A 15,582-nucleotide genomic window follows, 5' to 3' on the forward strand; every position below is an offset into this window, starting at 1 on the left:
CTTGTCCAAACCACAGGGCCTAGAGGTTTGATTATTGGTATGTAGCATCATCTAGTCAAATATGGCCCCACCCTGGGGGTCAAATTTGATAAACGACATTGTGTCTGAAATCATTAGTCCTCCACCTCTGATAATTCATGTGGGGAAGTTGGCAGTTACTTGCGGAGAACAGGTTTGTACTGGTACAGAACCCAGGAACACTGGTTAGGTTAACTGCCCGCCGTTACATGACTGAAATACTGTTGAAAAACGGTGTTAAACCCAAAACAAACAAACAAATGGTTTATATAGACTTATATAGTGAAAATTTTGAAAATCTTCTTGTTCAAACCACAGTGCCTAGAGGTTTGATTATTGGTATGTAGCATCATCTAATGGTCCTCTACCAAGAGTATATAAATTATCCCCCTAGGGTCAATATGGCCCCACCCCAGGGGTCCCAAGTTTTACATAGACTTATATAGGAAAAAGAGTTTGAAAATCTTCTTGTCTGAAACCAAAACGCTTACACCTTTGATATTTGGTTTCTAACATTGTCTTATGGTCCTCAACCAAAATTGTTCAGATTGTACCCCAGGGGTGAAAAGAGGCCCTGCCCTGGGGGCCCCAAGTTTTATATAGACTTATGTAGGAAAAAACTTTAAAAATCTTCTTGTCTGAAACCATATGACCTAGGCTTTTGATATTTGGTATGATGCATTGTCTAGTAGTCCTCTACCAAAATTGTTCAAATTATGCCCCTGGGGTTAAAAGAGGCCCCGCCCTGGGGTCACTTAGTTATAATGCGAGTTATATAGGAAAAAATACTTAAAAAATCATTTGATCCTATTTCCAAGACTGTTTAATTATAATTACCTGATGACCCCAAGTAATATGATGTCACTTGACTGTGACTTTGACCTACTTTCTTGTTTTTAAGATACAGCCTTGAAATTTTGATGACATGCACAGTTTTGCACACTAATCATAAAACTGAATTTCATTGACCATGAATGTGACCTACTGATTTTCTTAGATATTTTGTCATCAGTTTGACATTTGACATATTACTCAGGTGAGCAATCCAGGGTCATCATGACCCTCTTGTTTGTACAAGTCAGCATTTTGTCAAAACTATTTGACAGTTCTTTGTTTTTTTGTTTGTTTTTTTTTCAGGTGTGAAACCATGTCTACAGATGAAATAAAAATGATGCTTCCAGATGATGAGGGCCTTCTTACAAGCAAGTATTTAAACATCGAATGATTTTGTGCACAACTTTTGTTCTTTCTTAATTCATTTCTCAGTTCCAGTTTAAGTGTTACCCACTTACCATTTTAATAAGCAAGACACCTGGCTTTTTAGCTCACCTGTCATGTAGTGACAAGGTGAGCTTTTGTGACCGCCGCCCTTCGTCCGTCGTCTGTCCGGCCACAGTTTCCTTGTGAACACAGTAGAGACCACATTTTGTATTTGATTTTTATAAAACTTGTATGGGCATAATATCTCGGTTCCTTTCGAAAACTTGCCAGATACCATCATGGGTTTCATAGTCATGGGACCTTAAAGGGCCAAAATTTGCCATTTTTGGCTTGTGAACACAATAGAGACAACATTTTGCAATCAACTAATCAAACTTGCACACAACTTGTACTGGCATAATATCTCTGTTCCTTTCGCAAACTGGCCAGATCCCAACATGGGTTCCAGAGTTATGGCCCCTTAAAGGGCCAAAATTTGCCATTTTTGGCTTGTGAACACGATAGGGACCACATATTGCAATCAACTTTAATCAAACTTGCATATAACTTGTATCGGCATAATATCTCGGTTCCTTTCGAAAACTGGCTAGAACCAGTCATGGTTTGCAAAGCTGTGGCCCCTTAAAGGGCAAAAATTTGCTATTTTTGGCTTGTGAACACGATAGAGACCACATATTGCACATGACTTGTATTGGCATAATATCTCGGTTCCTTTCGAAAATTGGCCAGATCTCGTCGGGTTGCAGAGTTATGGCCCCTTAAAGGGCCAAAATTTGCTATATTTGGCTTGTGAAAACGATTGAGAGCACATTTTGCAATGAACTTTGATCAAACTCATACATGTGATCTCCCGCGCGGGAGGGTCAAAATCCCGAATTTTTCACCTTGCCTCCCGTCTCCCGACCAAAACCATATTTCTCCCGCTTTTCCACAAAAAAAAAAAAGAAAAAAAAAAAAAAAAAGAAATCAGTATTATGACTGGGTTGATAATTACCGAGGAGTGCCAAACATGTTTACACAGTAAATCAAAGTGTCACCGACTGTTGTGTATTATACATGTTTGACACACATGTAGCTGGAGGAAAGAGCTGTTTTTCACAGTTTTAATTGTTTGTTTTGATAAGAAATTAGACAAGCAGGGCCTTTTCCACGTGTCTCACGGGGCCGAATATCTGCCCATTCTCAATGCCAATTAAGCTCCATATTTTACCAATTTGAAGCAAAAAACTCCCAGTCATAAGAAATAATTCCCAACTGAAATGAATTTTGATTATTCAAAGAAATATTTTGCTCGGTAATAAAATCACATAAATAATTGTTGGAAAAACCAACCCATTACTATTTTTAGAACAGGAGTGTTATTTCCCCTTATGGAGTTACGCCATTTCCTTCCAATGTTTGCCAAATTAATTTGCTACTAAATCGGACATATTTCATTGAAAATTGGATGAAAACACACACTCATTTATTTGATAACATCAATCTACATTATTTAAGGGTAAATACATGTTGATGCATTTCTGTTTTCTATTTTTCTTGTCAAAATCATCAGTATTTTTATACGAAAGTGGGTGGGATAAGGAATTTACATAATTTATGAGTTGTGTTCAGACCAGTTTAGAGCTTCGTTTTTTTTAAGTCATCGAGTAGAATAAATGCATGTTCACCTTCATTTCAGACCTAAATTGAGACTTTATTTCTACAAATTTAATCTGTTAAGAAAGTTTAAAGTTAGAACAAGAGGGAACTTCTGTAAGATAGCATGCTCGACTTTTCTCAGTGATTGACTCCGAATTAAAGCTTTGCCAGTAAAAGGGGCATAATAGTCAATAGCTTTGAATGTAACAGAGATATTAGACATTACATAAAACTTTAACACAAAAAAATTAAGTTAAAAAGTGGCATACCTCTGTCAAATTTCAAATCAAGAGTTATGAGGATTGTTCCTTCTGGTGTAGACTTACATACATTATTGTGTGGCCAAAAATGTTGGATTTTGCCTCTAAGTTATGTGTCTGCGCGCTTAATTTATGTCGATAAAAAACCTCCAGTTTTGAGACCCCAACTCCAGCTGAAAAATGGCAAACCTCCAGTTTTGGGATTCTGAACTGATCACATGTATGTCAGACTGCATAATATCTTGGTTTCTTTCAAAAACTGGCCAGATCCCATCATGGGTTCCAAAGTTGGCCCCTTTAAGGGCCAGAATGTGGTATTTTTTACTTGTGAACACAATAGAGACCACATTTTGCAATTAGCTTTAATCAAACTTGCACACAACTTGTATTGACATATTAATATCTTGATTCCTTTTGAAAACTGGCCAGATCCCATCATGGGTTCTAGAGTTATGGCCCCTTAAAGGGCCAAGTTTTTCTATTTTGTCATCTAGTGGAAATCTACTAAAATTGTTCAAATTAACCCCCTAGGGTCAAATATTGCCCCACCCCGGGGGTCACATGGTTTATTTAGATTTACGTAGGGATAAACTTTGAAAATTTTCTTGTCCAAAACAGCAGGGCTTAGGGCTTTGATATTTGGTATGTAGCATCATCTATTAGTCCTTTACCAGGTTTGTTGAATTTATCCCCCTAGGGTCAAATATTGCCACGCCCAGGTCTGGGTCAATTAGTTTATATAGACTTGTATAGGGAAAAACTTTAAAAATCTTTTTATCTGAAGCCACAAGACCTAGGCCTTTGATGTTTTGTATGTAGGCATTGCCTTATGGTTCTCTACCAGGATTGTTCAAATTATTATCCTGGGGTGAAAAGAGGCCCTTCCCTTGGGGATCCATAGTTTTACATATATAGGAGAAACTTGAAAAATCTTCTTGTCTGAAACTGGTTTGAAATGTTATTTATGCCTTCCTCTGATTTTAATAAAAATGGATTTATCTCAGTAAGTACTTATGGGGACTCATTTGAAATTTTATTATTGTCATAAGTTGGACTTAGACAATCAGGTTAGATAAGTTTGGACTGATTTTATGTCAAATTACCTCCATTTGTTTCAAATTAAAATGGGTATATCTTAGTAACCAATGAAGATACTGATTTGAAATTACATTTATGCCTTAGGATGACTCAGACAATCAGGATAGATAACTTTTGACTGAATTTATGACAAATTACCTCCCTTAAATATTATGTAAATATTTATCCTGATGCTTTTCAGCTCACCAGAGCCAAAGGCTCAGGATGAGCTATTCTGATCACTCACCGTCCAGCGTCTGTCATCCGTAAACTTTTACTTTAAACGACATCTCCTCATAAACCGCTAGGCCAATTCCATCCGAACTTCACAGGAATGTTCCTTGGGTGAAGCTCTTCAAAGAATTGAATTCCATGCAGAACTCTGGTTGCCATGGCAACCAAAAGGAAAAGCTTTAAAAATCTTCTTCTCAAAAACCAGAAGCCCTAGAGCTTAGATATTTGGTGTGTAGCATTGCCTAGTGCACCTCTACAAAATTTGTTCAAATCATGACCCCTGGGGTCAAAATTGACCCCGCCCCAGAGGTCACTTGATTTTACACAGGAAAATCTTAAAAAATTTTCTAAAAATAAACCAGAAGGCCTAGAGCTTAGATATTTCACATGTAGCATTGCCTATTGGACCTCTAAAAAAAATTTTAAATCATGACCCCCGGGTCAGGTTGACCCAGCCCCATGGGGTTACTTGATTGTACATAGAAAAATCTTCAAAATTTTCTTAAAATAAACCAGAAGGCTTAGAGCTTAATTATTTGGCGTGTAGCATTGCCTAGTGGACCTCTACAAAATTTGTTCAAATCATGACCCCTGGGGTCAAAATTGACCCCGCCCCAGGGGTCACTTGATTTTACATAGGAAAATTTTCAAAAATTTCTAAAACTAAACCAGAAGGCCTAGATCTTATATATTTGATATGTGGCATTGCCTAGTAGACTTCTACAAAAAAATTTCAAATCATGACCCCGAGGGTCAAATTGACCCCGCCCCATGGGGTTACTTGATTGTACATAGAAAAATCTCCAAATATTTTTGAAAATAAATCAGAAGGCCTAGAGCTTACATATTTGACATGTAGCATTGCCTAGTGGACCTCTACAAAATTTGTTCAAATCTTGACCACCCAGGGTCAAATTGACCCAGTCCAAGGGGTTACTTGATTGTACATAGGAAAATCTTCAAAAAATTTCTAAAAATAAACCAGAAGGCCTAGAGCTTAGATATTTAACTTGTAGCATTGCCTAGTGGACCTCTACAAAATTTGTTCAAATCATGACCCCTGGGGTCAAATTGACCCTGCCCCATGGGGTTACTTGATTGTACATAGAAAAATCTCCATTTTTTTTTAAAAATAAACCAGAAGGCCTAGAACTTAGATATTTAACTTGTAGCATTTCCTAGTGGACCTCTACAAAATTTGTTCAAATCATGACCCCTGGGGTCAAATTGACCCTGCCCCATGGGGTTACCTGATTGTACATAGAAAAATCTTCAAAATTTTCTAAAAATAAACCAGAAGGCCTAGAGCTTAGATATTTGACCTCTGGCATTGCCTAGTGGACCTCTACAAAATTTGTTCAAATCATGACCCGTGGGGTCAAAATTGACCCCGCCCCAGGGGTCACTTGATTTTACATAGGAAATTCTTCAAGAATTTTCTTAAAATAAACCAGGAGGCCTAGATCTTAGATATTTGACATGTAGCATTGCCTAGTAGACTTCTACAAAATCTGTTCAAATCATGACACCCAGGGTCAAATTGACCCCACCCCATAGGGTCACTTGATTTTACATAGGAAAATCTTCAAAAAATGTTCTAAAAATAAACCAGAAGGCCTAGAGCTTAGATATTATACATGTAGCATTGCCTATTAGACCTCTAAAAAATTTGTTCAAATCATGACCCCTGAATCAAGTTGACTTGGCCCCATGGGGTTACTTGATTGTACATAGAAAAATCTTCAAAATTTTCTAAAAATAAACCAGAAGGCCTAGAGCTTAGATATTTGACCTGTAGCATTGCCTAGTGGACCTCTACAAAATTTGTTCAAATCATGACCCCTGGGGTTAAAATTGATTCCGCCCCAGAGGTCACTTGATTTTACATAGGAAAATTTTCAAAAATTTCTAAAAATAAACCAGAAGGCCTAGATCTTAGATATTTGATATGTGGCATTGCCTAGTAGACTTCTACAAACTTTCAAATCATGACCCCCGAGGTAAAATTGGCCCCACCCCAGGGGTTACTTGATTGTACATCGGAAAATCTTCAAAAAAAATTCTTAAAATCATCAGTTTGACATTTGAAACATGTAGTCTCAAGGTCCAGTTTGAATCTGAGTCATGTAGGCTCAAAAACTAGGTCACCAGGTCAAATCAAAGGAAAAGCTAGTTAACACTGTAGAGGCCACATTTATGACCATATCTTTATGAAACTTGGTCAGAATGTTAATCTTGATGATCAATAGGTCAAGTTCAAATCTGGGTTAGGTGGGATCAAATACAAGGTCACAAGGTCAAATCAAAGGAAAAGCTTGTTAACACTCTAGAGGCCACATTTATGACTGTGTTTTCATGGATCTTAGTCAGAATGTTAATCTTGATGATCTTTAGGTCAAGTTTGAATCTGGGTCATATGGGGTCAGAAACTGGGTCACCGGGTCAAATCAGAGGAAAAGATAGTTAACACTTTAGAGACCACATTTATGACCATATCTTAATGAAACTTGGTCAGAATGTCAATCCTGATGATCTTTTGGTCAATAGGTCAGGCGAGCGATACAGGGTTTTCATGGCCCTCTTGTTTTTCTTTTTTTTTTTTTTTTCTTATTTTCTCTTTAGCTTGACTATTCATAGAATAGTAGAGCTATTGGACTCGCCCATGCATCGGCGTCCGTGCCCGATTTGGTTAAGTTTTTGTATGTAAGCTGGTATCTCAGCAACCACTTGTGGGAATGGATTGAAACTTCACACACTTATTTCCTGTGATAAACTGACTTACATTGCACAGGTTCCATAACTCTGTTTTGCTTTTTTACAAAATTATGCCCCTTTTTCGACTTAGAAATTTTAGGTTAAGGTTTTTGTATGTAAGCTGGTATCTCAGTAACCACTTGTAGGAATTGATTGAAACTTCACACACTTATTTACTGTGATAAACTGACTTACATGCACAGGTTCCATAACTTTGTTTTGCTTTTTTACAAAATTATGCCCCTTTTTCGACTTATAATTTTTTGGTTAAGGTTTCGTATGTAAGCTGGTATCTCAGTACTCACTAATGGGAATGGATTGAAACTTTACTTACTTGTTCACTGTCATGATCTGACATGCACAAAGCAGGTCCCATAACTTTATTTTGCTTTTTTAGAAAATTATGCCCCTTTTTCAACATAGAAATTTTTGATTAAGTTTTTGTATGTAAGCTGGTATCTCAGTATCCACTAATGGGAAAGGATTGAAACATCACACACTAGTTCACTGTCATGAAATGACATGCAGTGCAAAGGGTCAATAACTCAACTTCGCATTTTACAAAATTATGCCCCTTTTTCAACTTAGGAGTTTTGGGTTAAATTCTTATATGTAAGCTGGTATCTCAGTACCCACTAATAGGAATGGATTAAAACTTCACACACTTGTCCACTGTCTTGAGCTGATAAGCACTATGCAGGTTCCATAACCCTATTTTACTTTTTTAGAAAATTTTGCCCCTTTTTCGACTTCCGTATTCATTCAAGCGACAAGGCTGTTGAATAGTCGAGCGTTGCTGTCCTCTGACAGCTCTTGTTTCTTTTTATGCTCCCAAAGGGAGGGATATTAGTTTTCAACTGTCCATCTGTTCGTTCGTCACAACGTTAACTTTTTGCATGAAGGCACTTTACCTGTGAACCACTGCACCCAGGACCTTCAAACTTCACATGCTGATAGTACTTATTGAGTAAACGACCCCTATTGACTTTGGGGTCACCAAGTCAAAGGTCAAGGTCACCAGGTCAAAGGTCAAGGCACTGCGGGGGGCATTTGTCACCATTAGTGACAGCTCTTGTTAATTTCAAATCGGGAGATTTGGACTTCTTATTGGGGTGATTGGGTTTTACATCCAGAATCATCAGAAAACGGACAAGATCGGGAGAGTTGGAATGTGTGGTTCTGGCTCACTTCAGATAAATAATATATGTCAGATTTATGAAATAGTAAAACTCCATATGAAAATGGACGTATCTTGATATACAAACCAGAAACATTGACCTGTTAAGATTTTATACTTTTATGGTGATATATGCACACAAGATTTCCTTCTTCAGGGCTTTTTGTACCCCCCGACAACAAAGTTGTAAGGGGGGGTATACTGGTTTCAGGTTGTCTGTCTGATTGTCTGTCTGTCTGTCTGTCCGTAGACGCAATCTTGTGTGCACCATCTCTCCTTATCCCCTTGACACAATTTAATGAAACTTCACACAAGTGATCAGTACCAACAGTAGTTGTGCATGGGGCATGTTAGGTTCTTTTAGAAAAAAAATTTGCAGAGTTATGGGACTTTGTTTTTTTGTTACTATACTATATACATAGACACAATCTTGTGCGCACCATCTCTCCTCATCCCCTTGACACAATTTAATGAAACTTCACACAAGTGATCAGTACCAACAGTAGTTGTGCATGGGGCATGTTAGGTTCTTTTAGAAAAAAAATTTGCAGAGTTATGGGATTTTGTTTTTTTGTTACTATACTATATACATAGACACAATCTTGTGCGCACCATCTCTCCTAATCCCCTTGACACAATTTAATGAAACTTCACACAAGTGATCAGTACCAACAGTAGTTGTGCATGGGGCATGTTAGGTTCTTTTAGAAAAAAAATTTGCAGAGTTATGGGACTTTGTTTTTTTGTTACTATACTATATACATAGACACAATCTTGTGCGCACCATCTCTCCTCATCCCCTTGACACAATTTAATGAAACTTCACACAAGTGATCAGTAACAACAGTAGTTGTGCATGGGGCATGTTAGGTTCTTTCCGAAAAAAGACTTGCCGAGTTATGGGACTTTGTTTTTTTGTTACTATACTATATACATAGACACAATCTTATGCGCATCATCTCTCCTCATCCCCTTGACACAATTTAATGTGTGCACTATGTGCATGGGGCATGTTAGGTTTTTTCAGCGACAAAAATTGCAGAGTTATGGGACTTTGTTTCTTGTTAACATTTTATGTACATACAGTCTGCATATGCAATCTTGTGCGTGCCTAATCTACCAAACCCTTGCACACAGTTTAATGAAACTTCACACAAGTGATCAGTACCAACCCTAGTTGTGCATGGTGCATGTTACATTCTTTTAGATAAATATTCTGCATAGTTATGGGACTTTGTTTTTTGTTACTATACTGTATACATACAGTCTATATACATACAGTCCACATAATTATGCAATCTTGTGTGCGTCAAATTGCAATGTACTGTGTCAGTGCATGTGGGGGGTACATTCATCACCTTTAGTGATAGCTCTAGTTTACCCTATCTCACAGGTCCGATATTTTGCCCCATTTCCAATGCCAAATATGCTCTATTTTTCCAAATCTGGAGCAAAAAATTCCCAATCCTATGAAAAATTTCCCAACTTAAATCAGTTACTTTCTGTTTTTATGCCCCCGAAAGGAGGCATATTAGTTTTCAACTGTCCGTACGTTAGTTCGTTTGTTAGTTCGTTCATTAGTCACAACGTTAACTTTTTGCATGAAGGCGCTTTACTCGCGAACCACTGCACCCAGGACCTTCAAACCTCACTTGTTGATAGTACTTATTGAGTACACCACCCCTACTGACTTTGGGGTCACCAGGTCAAAGGTCAAGGTCACAGGGGCCAACGTTACCTTTTTGCATGAAGGCACTTTACTCGCGAACCACTGCACCCAGGACCTTCAAACTTCACATGCTGATAGCACTTATTGAGTACACCACCCCTACTGACTTTGGGGTCACCAGGTCAAGGTCACAGGGGCCAACGTTAACTTTTTGCATGAAGGCACTTTACTTGCGAACCACTGCACCCAGGACCTTCAAACTTCACGTGCTGATAGTACTTTTTGAGAACACCACCCCACTGACTTTGGGGTCACCAGGTCAAAGGTCAAGGTCACAGGGGCCAATGTTTACTTTTTGCATGAAGGCACTTTACTCGTGAACCACTGCACCCAGGACCTTCAAACTTCACATGCTGATTATGAGTACTTATTGAGTACACCACCCCTACTGACTTTGGGGTCACCAGGTCAAAAGTCAAGGTCACAGGGGCCAACGTTAACTTTTTGCATGAAGGCACTTTACTCGCGAACCACTGCACCCAGGACCTTCAAACTTCACATGCTGATAGTACTTATTGAGTACACCACTCTACTAACTTTGGGGTCACCAGGGCAAAGGTCAAGGTCACAGGGGCCAACGTTAATTTTTTGCATGAAGGCAGTTTTCTTGCGAACCACTTCACCCAGGACCTTCAAACTTTACATGCTGATAGAACTTTATGAGTACACCAACCCTACTGACTTTGGGGTCACCACGTCAAAGGTCAAGGTCACAGGGGCCAACGTTAACTTTTTGCATGAAGGCACTTTACATGCAAACCACTTCATTCAGGACCTTCAAACTTCACATGCTGATAGTACTTATTGAGAACACCATCCCTACTGACTTTGGGGTCACCAGGTCAAAGGTCAAGGTGCTGCGGGGGCATTTGTCACCATTAGTGACAGCTCTTGTTCAAAGATAATTCTTGCACAGTTAGTTTTGTTTGCCAAGGAAATCAAACAAAATGTTGGAAAAACCAACTTGTTTCTATTTTTAGTGACATGACCATATGGAACCTCGGCAAAAATTAAATACAAGATTTTGCTGAAGAAATGTATGATTTATATGCAAAAACCTCTCAAAATGCATAAAAACATAAATATTAATTGAATAAAGTACCCAAAACATGTTGACAGGTTGTTCTTATACCATTAAAATCAATTATCACATATTTTACACTCGAACGTACACGCACTTTGCCATTCTACTATTTGGATAATTTCAGTTATAACTTTGGTGAAAACAAACTGTAAACAAAAGTTTAAACATTACAAATGAAGAGTTCTGTATTTTTTTGGCAATATTGGAAAACTATCCTGAAAAAAATAAATTCTCAAAATTTTACAAGGGCATACTGTCTACCAGTAAAATTTGAAACTGAAGATTTAAACTAATAGATATTAATTAAAAACTCCTGATTTGTCAAAATATTTTCCAGAATTTGACAATTTACCGCGTTAAAATTTCCCAATATGACCAGGGGCCTTTTTCCCAAAACCCCAAGAATAAGCCCTGTTCTTTAATTGCTCACCTGAACTTAGTATAGGTTGATGGTCTGGCATTCTTCTTCAACATTTTTACATGCATTCTCCCCTCTGAAACTACTGGTTAGATTTACAGCAAACTTGGTCAGTAGCGTCCAGGCATGAACCTCTATCAAGTTTGTTCAACTGGTTCACAAAAAGGGTGCCAGAGCTAAAAATAGAAAAATCTTTGGATCTTCATCAGACTTGGTGCGTAGTATCAATATAATTTCTATTCCAAACTTTGTTCAAGCAGGAGCATATGGCCCCTTTTCAGGGCCTCTAGAGCTAAAAAGAAATGCCATTAAACAACTTCGTCTCATGAACTGTATAATGTACCTCCATCAGATTTGATTTTTAGCATCATTTTAAGGTCCTCTCCAAATTTTGTTCAAATTTGGGCAGTTGTTGGCTGCTAGAGCTAAAATTGAAAATAACTTTAGTTAACTTTTTCTCATGCCATGAACCAGGTCTCTAGGTCAAATTGTAACAAAGAAGTTGGAGACCTCTCAGATTTAGAGCACTTGCCCCTACTGCTGAGGGTTCAAAACCACATTTGGGATGTAGAATTCTTTCATGCAAGGAAGCCAGTCTGGCTTATAGAAGATTGACAGTTCTTCCCAAATGCCAGTCTTTGTGTGAAATAATACCAAGATGGCATCTGAGATTTTCCTAGATATTAAAATCTTGAAAGTCATATGACTTATCATTATGTGAGGTAAACTAAACAAACAGAAAAAAAAACGTATTTAATCTCTTCAATAATGACCTATTTGTAAATGATTTATAATGGGTGGATTTTGATACAAGACTACAATCAGATCTTCAAAATAACAAAGCTAATATCTGTGACTTTATTTTCAGAATGGGCAGAATTTCTTGTGAGGGGAAATAAAGAAAAAATTTTAGAGTGTTTACCTGAGGAGATTCAGACACAAGCAATAAAGTAAGTGATTAATTTTGAACATAGGACATCCCCTTTTCTTACGTATTATGTTATATCCCTGGTGTCCGTCCGTCTGTTAGCAATTTTGTGTCCGCTCTGTAACTCTTGAGTTCCTTGAAGGATTTCAAAGAAACTTGACACAAATGTTCACCACACCGAGACGACATGCAGAGCACATGTTCTGGATCTCTCGCTTCAAGGTCAAGGTCACACTTGGGGATCAAAGGTCATATCAGTTTGTTTCGTGTCCACTGTAACTCTTGAACTGCTTGAAGGATTTAAAAGAAACTTGGCACAAATATTCACCACACCAAGACGACGTGCAGAGCGTATGTTTCGAAAAACTTGCTTCAAGGTCAAGGTCATATATGACTTTGCTCTGTGTATAAGAACAAAAGCTTTTAATGAATTTTAATGCAATAAGTCATTTAATTTCAACAGATAGATTACATCAAACAAAGCTGTGTATACATTGTATTTATAATATTTTCTTCCTTAAAAAATGAGAAAGTAATACAGTACGAATATAGGTCAGTTTATCATTTTAAAGTATTATATAGCAAATCCTGCAAATACAATGTAGTAGTATTTTTCCTTAATGAAGAGTTGTTGCCCCAGATTTTCATAATTTACTGACGATTGTCATTTCTTACGTGACAGCCAGTTGAAACTTTCTTATTTATTTATTGAACCATAACCAGAATAACACTGTCGGCTTGTTTTCAAGTTGGGAATTTATGGCAACACGGTAATATGAGAATCATTATCTGCGCTAAACAAATTTTTGGCCTGTTGGTTATATGTTAACAAACATATTTTTTCTGCTTAGCTTGACATATCTGGCAAGAAACTATACACTATATTAGAGAAGAGGTATGCAAAAAAGATATCAAAGTTACCACAACATTATTCCATGAATGCTTTTGAAATTACAAATATTGACAGGTGGTGTAATTGTGAAAAATCGTAAAAAATGCATCTTTGCCCATTTTTTAGGCATTATTTTTACAATAAAGACATAAAATAGAAATAAAAGGGAAAACATATTTAGAAAATGTTGTTTTCTATACAGTGAAATCATTATCATAATAATTTTTATCAGTTTTGATATAGAAAGGCTTCCTTTTGTAAATAAACGGAATATATAAATTATGGTGGCCATATTGGTGGCCATCTTGAAAATTTGGTGATTCCACCCACTTTGACAACTAAGAAATGGGTTTTCTGAAAATTTATGTTTTTAGCTGTCAAATGAAATAAAAAGTTTGCTTAGGCTCAAAAAAGTAAATAAAAGTGCTTTATCTCCTGGACTAATGGGATTGATCTCAGACTTGATTTGTAGCATCATTGTAAGGTCGTCTCCCAATTTTGTTCAAAACGTAGCACTTAGCCTCTTTTAAAGGCTTCTAGAGTTAAAGAAGAAACACCTTTAAACTTTGATCTGTAGCATCATTGTTAGGTCTCATAGTAAGGTCCTCATCTAAATTTATTCAAATGGGGGAACCTTGGACCCTTTTAGGGGCCAATAGAGCAAAAAATAAAAATACATTGTACCTTTAAACAACTTTTTCTCATGAGCCATGTAGTGGTTCTTCGTAGCATCATTATTACATCATTGTAAGGTCCTCTCCCAAATTTGTTCTTATGAAGCACTGGGTGTTGTTGGTCTGTAGCATCCAGGATAGTCTTTTCTTAAGTTTATGTTAAAATTGATGCAAATGACTGCACTTACTTACTTTAGCTAAAATAGGAAAATAGTCAAAAGCTTCTCATGATCTGCTTGAAGAATATTCAGCAAACTTTGTCAGCAGCATGTGTGTTAAGAAAGAAAATGTTTGAACGACTTTCTTGTAAACCACTTTCAAAATGTTCCTTTAAATTGGTCAGGAGAGTGCTTGCATGGACTTTCCTAAAGGTTCTTCAGTTGTTCAGCTGGCTGGCTAAGCTTACAATAGAAAACTATTAAATGAATAGAAAGATCAAGATTAGGTGAGAGGATGCTAGCTAGCTGACTTATGGAAGGTCAGTGGTTCTACCTGGTGCATGCTTATCCCAGAAATGATGTTGACAGCGGCTCCTTGGGTCTTCATCCATGAGCAAAAGCCGGAAAGTCGAGGTATGACCTTAAAACTTGTGTCGGTGTGGTGTTCAACCCACTAAAATAAAAAACAATGTCATTTGTTTGACTCATTTTTATTTTGTTTGTTATTTCATGAAAAGTGGAGTATGTGATAAAGTACATAAAGAGAAGGCTACTGTGCCCATAGACTGTTACAGATTCCTTTTGGAGAAACAACCGGACAGAGTTCTGTCATGTAAGTTTCGTAAGTACAGTTGTATGGAGATACCTGTTAGCTGGGGTCAAATATCTCACCTGGAATTATTAGGTTTTAAAGACTCATAATGCCTTTGTTATGCCCCCAAATTAATGTGAGGGACATATAGCATATAACTCCTCCCACACTATTAGCCTGATTTGCTTCAAACTTCTGCAGATGAGCAAACATGGTGTGCAGGTGACCATAAGGGAAAGAACTTTAGCTGTGACTATTTTTACAATAGTAAGGGCCCTTTGATAGTTTTGCTATATTGAATATAGAGAAAAATCTCTTGTGTCCAACTCCTCCCACACTATAAGCCTTATTTGTTTCAAACTTCCAAAGATGAACAAGCTTGATGTGCATATGACCTTGAGGAAGGAACTTTTGCTGTGGCCTTTTTTACTGCAGTTCCTTTGATAGTTTTGGTATATAGACTTTAATAGAAAAAGATTGTGTGTCCAACTCCACAGTTGAAAGGATAAACTTGAATGTTCCACATATGAAGGGCCTTGATGTGAGGATGACCATAAATAATGGACTTTTTTCTAGGCCTATTTTTAGCTCACCTGAGCACAAAGTGCTCATGGTGAGCTATTGTGATCACGCTAAGTCCGTTGTGCATGCAGGCGTCTGTCTGTCGTCAACAGTGGTGTTTTTTTAGCTCACCTGTCACAAAGTGACAAGGTAAGCTTTTGTGATCG

General features: G+C 37.4%; 1 protein-coding gene across 2 annotated transcripts in view; it reads left to right on the forward strand.

Annotated features, from left to right (window-relative positions):
• LOC123532363 (leucine-rich PPR motif-containing protein, mitochondrial-like) overlaps positions 1–15,582 on the forward strand; it is a 134,068-nt gene that overhangs the window by 105,147 nt on the left and 13,339 nt on the right. For both annotated transcript variants that reach the window (XM_045313785.2, XM_045313793.2), the window contains exons 32-34: positions 1,156–1,220; positions 12,479–12,560; positions 14,781–14,875. In XM_045313785.2, coding sequence (XP_045169720.2) covers positions 1,156–1,220; positions 12,479–12,560; positions 14,781–14,875 — 242 coding nt within the window. The remainder of the gene's footprint in view (positions 1–1,155; positions 1,221–12,478; positions 12,561–14,780; positions 14,876–15,582) is intronic.

This window comes from Mercenaria mercenaria, chromosome 1, assembly GCF_021730395.1.
Source record: "Mercenaria mercenaria strain notata chromosome 1, MADL_Memer_1, whole genome shotgun sequence".
In the NCBI taxonomy this organism is placed as follows: Eukaryota; Metazoa; Mollusca; class Bivalvia; order Venerida; family Veneridae; genus Mercenaria; species Mercenaria mercenaria.